We start from the raw sequence: 12,467 nt of genomic DNA on the forward strand, positions 1-12,467 counted from the left end.
ATGCGGCTGAAATCGACGCTCCGCCTGCATTGCGGCTGGGAGATCGGCACATCACGGCTGGAGGAACGATGCGCAACACTCGCTTGTGGCAGCTGATAATGACACAAACTCCACACAGCGCGGTTTTCTAACACTGTGTAACAGGATTTTTTACACATCGTCCCTGGGCATTAAAGTAATCCTGACTCTGCATAGATCCGAGGTGCCCTGTCTGGAAATTAACACATCGCTCTCTTGCGAGGGAGAACAAATGACGCATCACCGACCTGACCGGAGAAGAAATGACACACAGCCTCCCTTGCCAGGAAGGAGCAACGCATCGCTGATTTTCCCAACACACGCTCGCCTGTGCAGCTTTGTCTCTGGCGCAAACCAGGTACTTTGTGCTAGATCATCATTTCCATTATTTTCTATGGAGGAAGACACTTAGGGGGTCATTACAACTGTGGCGGACGGTGTTAAAGCGGCGGTAAGACCGCCAACAGGCTGGCGGTCTTTTTTTGAGGATTATGACCATGGCGGTTACCGCCATGGTCATCCGCCGGTTCTCCGTTCCGCCCGCCAGGGTGGAGACGACCGCTGGGCTGGAGACCTGGGTCTCCAGCCCGGCGGCCGTGACAATACCGCTGCCGGTATTTTTACCCGGCTTACCGCCGTGGATTTCCAGCGGTAGTAACTGCCATGAAATCCATGGCGGTAAGCACTATCAGTGCCAGGGAATTCCTTCCCTGGCACTGATAGGGGTCACCCCCACCCTGACTCCCTCCCCTACACCCCCCACCACTCCTGCCACCCACCCCAAAGTGGCAGGACCCCCCTTCCCACCTCGACCCCTGACATTACCTTACACATACACACCCGACACGCACGCAGGCACCACCAACACACAGACACGCACACACACCGACATACATGCCAACATCCACACACACAGTCAGACACACACACACCCACATTCAAACATACACGCGCACATCCATACAGACATACCTACAGACATGCACCCACTCATTCCCAAAACACGCAACACCCCCGCAAGCATACACGCACTCACACACCCCCTCTACGTACACCCACGCACACCCCCATGCACCCACACAACACCCCCACCCCCCTCCCCTAATGGACGATCGACTTACCTGTTCCGTCGATCCTCCGGGAGGGGACGGAAGCCATGGGGGCAGCTCCGCCAACACCACACCGCCAACAGAACACCGTCGCGCCGAATCACAGGACGTGATTCGCTGGGCGGTGTTCTGTTGGCGTGGCGGTGGAGGTGGATCAACCTCCACTTCCCCGCCGTCCATCACTATGGCTGTTGGCGGCTCTCCGTCGGAAAAATGACATAGAGCTGCCAACAGTCATAATACGCCGAGCGGAAAACCGCCACCACTGGCGGTCTTCAGCACGGCGGTCCCTCGGCGGTCTTGTAAAAAGACCGCCGAGGTTGTAATGACCCCCTTTATATTTTGTAAGTTCATATTTTAACTTGTGTATGTTGGATTTTTGTTGTTTTGGTCTTGTTTGATTTAGATAAATATTGCCTATTTTTCTAAACTGGTGTGGTGTTCATTTTGTAATGTTTTCACTCTATTACTGTGTGTGTTGGTATACATTTTTTACACACTGCTTCTGAGTGAAGCCTGCCTGCTCGTGCCAAGCTACTAAGGGGGTGAGTGGAGGTTAACCAGGTGTGTTTCTCCTTTGCCCTGACTAGAGTGAGGGTCCTTACTTGAACAGGGGGTAACCTGACTGACAACCAAGGGCCCCATTTCTAACATAATTACAAAACAAAGCAACACCATTCCAACTACCCAACACCCAATATGGTGTAGCATGCTGCCCATGTACGTAACCACTGCATAGCCACACATACGTGTAGTAAGCACTGTAGAAGTGTTCAGTACAGTACAATATGATATCTATAATTTGTGCATCCTCATGATTTGCATAGATATTATTAAAATCTCTCAGAATAAAAAAATTAAATGTGCTTCATTTCTACTTTCATAACTGCTGATATATGTTGAAATGTCTGTACAGTTCATTTACAGGTATTTACATTTTTGTGCGCATTAGAAACAATTTGACACCCTTCAGTCTTTTTCTGAACACCCTTTATGCAGGGCCACTGGAAATATGTGATTCTGTGACTGTGGCGTTTTCCATATTATTATGAATTTGTCATATTTGTCACATAATCCATCATCTGCTGTATAATCTGTAAATTTTGGGGAAAAAACTTGTTTCTAGCACAAAGGGATCAAAAGTTACTAAAAGCACCGCAATACAGCTGCCATGCAGTGGAAGGTCATTCACAAAGGTTGACTGGTCACCTGTCAGTTACTTAGATTGGTCTTTGGATGTCGAACTGGTACTAATAAAGTGAAATGTTTGCCGACATGTGTACAAATAAAAAAATAATGAAGTAATACTATCACAAAATGTGCCACTTTAAGCCACGTAGTTTGTGTTTTCTTGATGCATAATTTATTCAACCTAATTTAGGCCTCCAGCCACAAATTTTCAGAGGTTTTGCCTGCATCCATGTTATATAGTTACATATTTCACTTTACAAAATCCTCTCCCTTTACAGTCAGTGGAAGCAAAGTAAACAGCATCTCCATGTTAAAATAACAAGAAGCAATTTGTCAAAAGACAGGATAAAAAAGGCATTTGTATTCCTCATTCACCTTCTGAACTCCATTATGTGTTGTTTGGATTAAACTGTATGCAGTAAAATGTGAGATTCAGATGTAAATGCATTTTGTTTAGATAATGTGGGTTAAAATAGATACTGTGCCAGCTGCCTCTGTACTTTGTGGAGCCAAAGACTAATATGGGAGGGACCCGGTCCTCAAACTCCTCCCCCAGTCCCAACACCTGTGGCTATGGCCTTGTCCTAAATTCATGTTATCAACTTTATAGATTTCCCAACATTGACTTAAAAACCCTTACCTTAATCCATGTCAGCAATACAGACTCTGTACATTTCAAGTTTTACTTCATTTTGTATTTGCTTATTCAAGATATTCATTTTCTGTAGTATTTTTTAGTTAAAAATGACTCTTGTACAGTGCATGCTGTGAAGTGAGTGACTGTGAGGTGTATTGATGAGTGCACGGTGTGGATGGGTGTACATGGTAGGTCACGATTGAGAGCTTTGGATTGGAGGCTCATGGCAGTACTAATTTCTCACATGGCCTATCAATGGGTCATAATGTGTTCAAACTACGTGTTATCCAAATCTTACAACAGAAGAAGCACAAATCTTGTTAGGTGCCCCCTGACATTCAGTACTTACCCACCACTTCACTGCCAAGGCCACTGCTTTAGGCAACACTCGCTCCAATGACATTGGAGAGAGGAGGCACAATTGACACACCTGACCTTATGTTATTGCAAGGAAATTAAGAGAATTATGAAAGAGGGTCGTAACATGCATTCAGCGCAATCTATAGGTGGTCTTAGTCCAGCCAACAAACTAGTAAAAGTCTTGCTCACATTACATCACATACCTTCAATCTACAGATAAAGTGTTGTCTCCCTGCTCTGATTTGTACAACCACTCTTTTCATCTGGTCCAACCATTCATTAATCCTAATTCATCTTCTATGCCCCACAACAACTAACAGTGATTACCCTTGCATCTAAAATCCTATTCACCCTAAAGCCTAAATACCCTATACTTTAAAGACTACTATTACTATTACATGACTCTCTATACTCTAACACTGAGTGCCTCAATTTGCTATCATCAAACTACTAAAAAACCTAGAAATTCGCCTTACTTTTCACTTCATCCAGTTTGTCTGGCAGACTTAACTAATATCATGAGGGGAGAAATATTAGATCACTCCTTGTCAGACAATTCTGCTACCATTCACTACCCTTATGACTATCTACAACACTAATATGAAAGAAGCCATTTTCTCTATTCTACCAAACATGCCTTGGTCAAAACTTCCTTGTAAAAATGCTCCCTCAGTCCCTGTGACCACCCTCTCTTTCTTAAGAAAAAATCTGCAATCCAGCATCCATCTCAGCTCCAGCAGATCCCTGGATTCCAGATCAATCTAATCCTTCTTTCAATTCAGTTTTTGAAAATCCCTATTCATGAAAACATTGATGGTTTATCCTCTCAATCTACTGGATTCCAATGCCACTGTTGTTCTGGTCCTTTGGACCTGACAGCTGCTTTTTATACTTTAGATCATCACATATATCTATAAATAATTCATTCTGCCCCTTGAGTCTCTAACTGACTCCTCTGAAAGATATCTTTTTTGCAATATCTCTGGGAGTTTTTGTTCTTTCGATTCTATTAAATGCTCATTTCCAACCAATTAATAATGATCAGTCATAAGGCCAGGAAAGGCATCAGATTAATATATGGGCTCACTCAGGCAAAATTCAATTTAGATTGGATCATGAAAATCTTGTGATGATCCTGCAGTGACATCCTTCACACTTAGTCATGGTCTACCAATCATAACATTTGAGACACATTTATACATTGGTCTGTCAAACAATGGCTCCCGTGAGTCTTACTGAGTAAGATGTACAGTTAGCCAAAGATGGATGTATGACTCTGTAATGAGACAGAGGGCCTCATTACAACATTGGCGGGCGGCTTCTGCCGCCCTCCAAGCTGTAACCGCTGTGCGGCCGCCAATGCGGCCGCACTCCCGCGGTACCCATTTGGACATCCCCACTGGGCCGGCGGGCGGAAACCAAGTTTCCACCCGCCGGCCCAGCGGGGATATGGGCCGCAACATGGGAGCCGGCTCCAAATGGAGCTGGCAGTGTTGCAGCCGTGCGACGGGTGCAGTTGCACCCGTCGCGCTTTTCAATGTCTGCTGGCCTGTCCGGGGGCCCCTGCACTGCCCATGCCCCACGACTCCCCGTACCGCAGCGCTGCCCTGGCGGATTATAACCGTAATAGCCCCAGCGGTGCGACCGCGGCGCTACCGCCACGGTCAAAATATGCCGGGAGGCACTGCCAGCCGCCAGGCTCAGAATGTCCTAATTGTGGAATTCTTCACCAGTGAATCACCTAGACCCATTTTTTCAAAGTTATGAGGTCAACTGTATTAACTTCATCATCATCAATCAGGATATTTGCTAATCAAAGAATGTGAAACAACTTTTTTGTGACACATTACCTCCCCAATTATTTCTGCCAACTTTAGTCAGCAATGTGTCAAAGCATGTTTGAGTGCCTTGCAGAACTGAACTATGCACCATTATCCACAACTTAATTTCTTCAGAATTACATTAATTCAATAGTTGTATTTCAGACAAATTTGTACAATTATCAAGACTTAAACACTGTTCACAAAACATAATTTTATGGATGTTGATATTCAATTATGATCTTCAATGGGGCAAAATGACAGTCGATATTTAGGTAATGATATCCTTTGGTTTTCAAAGAAGGTGTGAATGGGGAGTATGTCATTCAAACTGTCTTCCTTCAAAAACCATAAATGAAAGGACCTTGTGACAGCCCTGTTTCAGATCAGACTCAAGAAAAACTTGAACACTGTGTTATTCAACCAAGCATGCGCCCATTACTGTGACATTATTATAGGTAACATTAGGTAACGTTTTCCTTTCTGAAAAATAGTGAAAACTTGACTACCCAAATGATGTTGCTCGTTGTTATGAAATCTTATTCTGATCTTCACTTCAAATGCTTTGAGGCTCCAGAGACATTGCACATGTTGCAAATCCCATGATAACTAAAATAAAGGAGCACTGTGTGAGTCTGCAATGCCTTCAAGAAAATTGGGATATTTTGGATTAAGATTATACATTTACAATGGTTGTAGAATGACTTCCTGGACTTGAAATGTGATGTCACCAATGACTGATGTCTGGTTGAGTTGTTGAAATTATCACACGACATGTATGATATTGTACGCTTCCTAATTTACAAGCATTATTAGGAATTATAATATTACTTACGCAGTATTTTGGGTTTCAGCTACTGAAGGATGACCGATTGTTTTGGCACCTTGGATAGTGACGGGACTAGTTGACAAGCTGCTTGTGTGACTCTCTAAACAATTTATTGAAGAGTCATTCCTGACAGAAACCTATCATTTATCAATGTAGATGAATCATACCTTAATTCTGTGGCATGACATATTTCTCTTTTTTTGAATTAGAAACACAAAAAAATAATATATGTATTTCCAATGAGATAATAAGTAGGTTGAATGCATTGCATACTGGAAAAATGGGATAATACAAATTACATATTCAACTAATATCCAATAATAATATTATTTCTTAGGGCTGTCTTTACAGATCTTGCCCCAAGAGGGGCAAATTTAAATCTAATTTTTGTTGCATTTTGTCACTTGATATTCCATCGCAAACTACATGAGATAATTAAGAATTTAAAGACCATAACATCTTTATAATCTCAAATACTACTCAGCATTTCACCATTTCACCATTGAAACTACAAATTTTAAATAATGTGCAACTCACCTAGAAAAGTTGAGGAAATGAACATGGCGGGTAAATAAATACGGCTGCTCAGCAGTACTAACATTTCTAATCAACTCCATCTAGGGAAAAATACAGAAAATATCAAAAATGTAATTCAAACCATCGTCAACTTCTAGTCATTAATTTATCTTTTTGTTTGGTTTTATCAATGACTATCATCTCAATGCATATTTAAGTGGGATGGGAACCAGGTTGGTAAACTAGATTAAGGTTTGATTAAGTGATAGGCAGAAAGGTCCGCTGATAAATGTAAAAGTGAGGAAAATGAATGACCTATTTTTCTGAAGTGCCACTGAAAATAAGGTAGGTGTATTCACTGATGACACACCCCACTACCAAAGTTTTTGACTTTTTTTACTAAATGTGAAGCACATGTGGAATACATAACCAATTTCAAGTCTTGAATTGATAGGTCACTAAGCATTCAGGTAACTTATTTGATGGGCGAAGAGTTCCTAAAGAAACTTAGGAGAAATTTTGGAGTTGCATGATTTTAATGTAGCTGGATAAGGAGTAAGCACAAGAAAAGTTGAGATGCCCAACCAGAAGAAAAAGTCAGATTGTAGCTCCTGATGTGGACCTATTGTACACTTTCCTTGCAGCGTTATCTCAAGAAAGACAAAGCAAAATTAGAGTCTGCCGTGAAAAGGGATAGAAAGATGCTGCATGGGGAAATCCTGCACAAGTAAGTGTGTTTATTTAATCTTGCCCATAACTAGAGAAATGAAGTGGCAGGGCACATGTTGGCCACCACAACATCTTTTGTTTTTTTAGGTAGCATATTTTTACCTTGTTTTCAGAAGTATGATATTTACTGAAACCTGTAAAACTCCTGGGAATGAGATGCGTAACATTTTTTCTCAGATTCAAAGACTTAAGGAACACCCATTTGCATTAAAGGGAAATCTATATTTGCTCTCACTAGACAAGCACAAGGATTTCTTGTTAAGGGCCAAAAGTGCAGATTTATTAAAAAATGGTGCAACAAATTGTATCAACCAAAGTTGTTCTGCTGTGTTGTGTTAGGGAGAAAGAGCAATGCAGAGCCATATCTATTAAGGTAGGGCGTTGCTCCTCTCTTCCTCAACTCTGGCACACAAAGAGGCTGCCTAATGCCACACACACATACTTGCCACACTATGCAAATGTGTATTTGTGATGTCTAGCATAGGATTTGTACTGGAAGTGTAGCCTTAGACTAATTTTAAAACTTTCACACTTTGGATGTATGTTGTACTTTCCCTTGTATGCGCCTGGCTCAAGTGTTGCATAAATTACGACAGACCACTGGCTACTCTTAAAGAAATACAATTAAACCTTTCATTCTTTATTTTTAAATGCACCATGTTTCCCTTGAAAAAAGTGATTGCTTTAGTTAAAAGCAATCACAGACATGATGGTCTGCCGACCCCAGCAGGACACCACCCCTGTGATGGCAGAGAATCCTGGTCACAAATAGCAACCAAACTCTTTAATATCCATTAGGTAAGTCTATTTGCGACTCACTACCAATCCCAAATAGGCTAGATATCACTTTCGTACATTGATAATAACCATTAACAAGTAGCGATTCACAAAACAATTTAGCCCTTAGTGTAAAGAATTTAACGGTATCAAACAACGAAATAAGAAAGCCACACAATATGAAAGAAACGCAACACCAATTTAAAAAAATAGAATATATTTGTATGAGTTTTTAGAGCCCAAGATAACCAAAATCCACTGGGGGGGGGGGTTCCCGAGATGCAGAGTTTTAAAGGTTTTGTCACTTTTGATTTCAACCGCAAACAAGCATTAGTCAATCAAAAGTTTGCACACTTTTTAAAAGTTTGTAAAGGTCAGTTCAGCTACTCTGGCCCAGTTTGTGGAACCAAATCAGGCAGTTTGGAGGTCTGTGGGGGCGGGAGGGGCAATGGGGTAGATTTGGACAGTTGCAGGGCCATCAGAGTGATGTCCAGTCCAATTCCAAACTTTACAGCACAACTGCCATAGACTTTAATGGAGTGGCCCTGATGCAGGGGATACAGGATGAAAAGATGCTGAAAGATGCTCCCGTTGCTGTGCGGTTTATGGGTGTGCCTTTGTGGTGATTCCTTGGTCCACAGGTCATTTGGGGTGACTGGCCATAGAGCTCAGGGTCTCATGAAGTCCTCTTCAAGACCTTAGAAGGCCAGCTGCTGGGCTACTGGTCTCTGAACATAGTTGTTAGAGTAAAGTACTTTAGTTGAGGGTAGTGTTCCTCTTGAGTGACCAATCGGGACTCTAACCACACTCCCGGATCTGGCTGACTTGGGTGCAACTTTTGACTGTCAATGATTAGTCTCTTGGGGCATCCAGCGGCAGTTATTGCTAATTCTTCTGAAGTTGCTACTGGCTTGCCCATCTAGGCTACTTCAGCTCTTTGTTCCCTGGATCTGCTTTCAGGGGGTCAGCCAACTGACCCTCTGAGTCACTGCTTTGGTCACAGGTCCACCGGTCCACCGAGCAAGGAGCCACAGGCACAGTTCAAACTTTGCTAGCCTAAGGTGCAGCAGATGCATTTCAGCAGATGGTGCAGCCTCTTTCTTCGTGCGGTCCAGGGCTCAGCAGGGCAGTCCTTCTTTTATCCTTGTTCCATGATCTGAGTCTCAGGGTACCAGGGTGCCTATTTATCCCAGGGAGTGCCCTGAGTGGTTTACGTGGTCATTAGCCAATTGCCTATCAGGTCCCTTCCATCCCAGTGACAACTTCCCACCAATGTGTGGCACCTAACAATTCCAGAGCACATTATGCTGCCCACTCCAAAGATGTTGGCACCCATCTTCAGCTGTTAAGAGCTTGACAGCCCAGCCTAGAGATATGGCTACCTGTGGGATACACACCCATGGGAAAACCAGTTTGGTCATTGGTTTCCTCTCTTTGTCCCTTTCGCCAGCCTGTCTACCTGAACAAAGGGCGGTCCCTCTGGAGTGTGATTGTCATTTGCCCGCAAAAGGCGGCTTTCCCTTTGAAGCTCCCCTTTTGGGCTAACACCCTAAGTGACCTCCTGCGAAGGGGAGGTAACATCTCACTCTGAAGCAGGCTACTATTATTCATAAGCCTGGCAGTTGTTTATGCGCCTCCCCATGTGGGCAGAAAGATGTCTGTTGGCCAGTGCCGGGTGACGCTACTGAACTAGCTGGATCATAGAGTGGAAACTTTCTAATTGGATTATTTTATTAGTGATGTTAAATTTGACCTGGGCATCAGGTCGGGTTTAATGCCACTGTAAATGTGATACCGTACAGTACCCAGTTAGGAAGTTCCATTCAGAAGTTAGCCAAGGTGGGGTGCTAGTCAGTAGCCCTGTACTAGCCAATGGAGCTACTAACTTTTCCACAGCAAAACAACAATTTAGAGGTATTGCTGCTAAGACATATTTTAAAAAATATATGTCTTACTTAATAATATACAGCTCCCTCCCATAGGGCTCCATAGGCATTCCTTAGAGAGATTTACATATATTGTTCAAGGAAGTGGTGGCTTTGCCCTTAATTTGAATTGCAAAGTTAAACTACCAGTGTGACCACTACTCTTCCATTCTGCAGTGGCAGATCGGGAACCATTTTGTATATTGTCACACACAGGGTTGCACAATCAGTGCTGTAGCCCTGGTTGGACACTTCTCCTTACATACCCTTTTTCCCTGGGTACCATGTACTAGGGGCTTATAAGTAAGTCAGTACCTGGCAAATGGGGATAAACAATTCAACAAACACTTTGTAAGGGGTTTGAATATTGGCACTGAAGTCTAATTAGCAAGCTTCAGTGCACTCTCAAAGTCGAAAAACCAGCGGCTAATAGTGCAAACAGAAGCAAAAACTTGGGGGGGAAACCTTCAAAAGCCTGTTTCTTTACACAACCCCTATTTGGGGTTCTGATGTGCTTGTCCACACAGATAGTACATACTAGATAGTACCCATTAACCAAGGGGGTTTGTGCATGAAAGTGTGCTGTTTTTGCTTTGAGGCTACATGGGAAATATTTCTATGTTGAGCAAGATGATCACCGAGGTGCGGCTATCATGTGATAGGATGCAGCACTTAGTGATGTGATGGACGAGTAAGTCTTAGAGATAAACACTCATTAAAAAAATGTATGCCTTATTGCAGGTCCCTTTATTGCATTGGTAGTTTTTCTTTTTTGTTTTCAAACCGATGTCCTATACTGTCTGTGGCAAGACAGTGTTCAGAGTATGTAACTATTAGAGAACTAGAGGGTGTACTGTGTAAGAGTCCTCCAGTGACCTGCAATTTGTGTTAGATATCATTTATCCTGGCAGGTGAGCTTGGTTAGTATTGAGAACTTATTTAAACAGGTTTGTTTGGTCTGTATCGATGCCCTCCAGTTGCCAGCAATGGTCCACAGGCTTTATATACCTGTCCAATTGATGATGAGGAATCTGGTAAAGAATTGTTATTTGATATTATGTATGAAATGACAAAATTGTATATGCATCCTTCTTGTCTTAATTTGATATACTTTAAATATATCAAGTTGAGACCGAGGGATTAGCGTTACTGTTCTCCATCTTGGTTAGAAGTAGAGAGTAGAGTAGACACTGTTTAATATGTCTGGAACATACGGGAAGGCGACATTGAAACACTGATGTATTTATGTCAAGAAAGGGAGTTAGTTTACTTCCAGAAAGAGAATGGGGAGAGAGCACCTCCAGCTTTAATGGGATGTTAGAGAAGGTAATTTTTATGTAGGTAAAAGTTTAATCCGTGTGAAGACACTAAAAATGTACAATGTGAAAATACACTTTTATATTTAATTTTCCAGAATTAGCCACCGGATGAAAATTCTTTACTTGATAATGTGTAAAGTACTCCTAGAAATCTATGATTTTCAGAGTTTCTCAGAAGTACTCCTGGGTAGACTGATTAAAAAAACAACAAAAACGTCAGAAATATTTTATGTAGGATTGCATCTAAGTTTGGTGTAAATTTCCAACTTGTGTGGACCTCTCAGAGAATCTCCAACAAACTCACAGCAGGGTGCCTAGTTTGATAAAGGAGAGAGGTGGTGGTGGTGGTGGGGCCAGGAGCTTTCTCACACAATTCTGTAGCACTGATGCTGTTTTGCAAGATAATTGCACCCTTGCATACATTAATTTGTTTCAAAATCCAAAGAAACATGTATGGTCTGGCAGCAACCTTCTACCAAAGGGAGAAGCAAAACCTGGTGCACTAAAAGTAAGCAACTCCAGCATAAAGATTACAGAAACATCGAGTTTCTGTGTCCAAAACCACACCACCCTATTGCTCAGAAACGTTCAGCTGATAAGGTTAACATTACTTCATAGACTACTATCTAGTTCCGTGATGCAGGCCACAAACCAATCAGTGTACAATGCAGCAATGTTTTTAACTTCTTTACTTTAAAAAAAAAAAAAGAAAGAACAGTCTTCTTTCTAAAAGACTTTTGTGTATTATAATTACTAGCAAATTTAAATGAGTATAGATGTTGTGACATGACTGGGCTTACAGCCTCTTTCAGAGTGCCTCAGGTTCGTACTCACTAACTTCATCCCTCAGAGCTACCAATGCCAGGGGTGGTGGTAACTCAGCAGATGGAGTTAAGAGGGCCACTGAAAACTATGGAATTACCGAGGAAATCAGTAATTTCAATCCCATTTCTTTGGGGTGTTTCTCATTCCACCCAGAGATTCTGCAGCCGAAGTCTCCAAGTGAAATAAACAGGATCCTTAATGTTACTATTAGTTTGTAACTCCGATGAAGCTGGTAACTTTTGTTGACGGCCTCATTAGAATTTAGAAGGCACTTGTAAAATAGGCCTTATTCTTCCAGTAGCTGAAAATATGGGCCAGATGTACATACATCTGGTAGCAAAATACTGGTTCAATTTGTAACCAGAATTTTTGTGACAAGTGTGCTAATTTGCATACCGACCTATGCACTAAT

The 12,467-nt window shown here is 42.2% G+C and overlaps 1 protein-coding gene across 1 annotated transcript in view; it reads right to left on the reverse strand.

The window, feature by feature from the left end:
- The window catches only part of UST (uronyl 2-sulfotransferase), an 813,325-nt gene that overhangs the window by 278,773 nt on the left and 522,085 nt on the right, over window positions 1-12,467 (reverse strand). Inside the window, exon 4 of the mRNA XM_069235183.1 lies at window positions 6,502-6,581. Within this exon, the coding sequence (XP_069091284.1) occupies window positions 6,502-6,581 (80 nt within the window). The remainder of the gene's footprint in view (window positions 1-6,501; window positions 6,582-12,467) is intronic.

This window comes from Pleurodeles waltl, chromosome 5 (genome assembly GCF_031143425.1).
Source record: "Pleurodeles waltl isolate 20211129_DDA chromosome 5, aPleWal1.hap1.20221129, whole genome shotgun sequence".
In the NCBI taxonomy this organism is placed as follows: Eukaryota; Metazoa; Chordata; class Amphibia; order Caudata; family Salamandridae; genus Pleurodeles; species Pleurodeles waltl.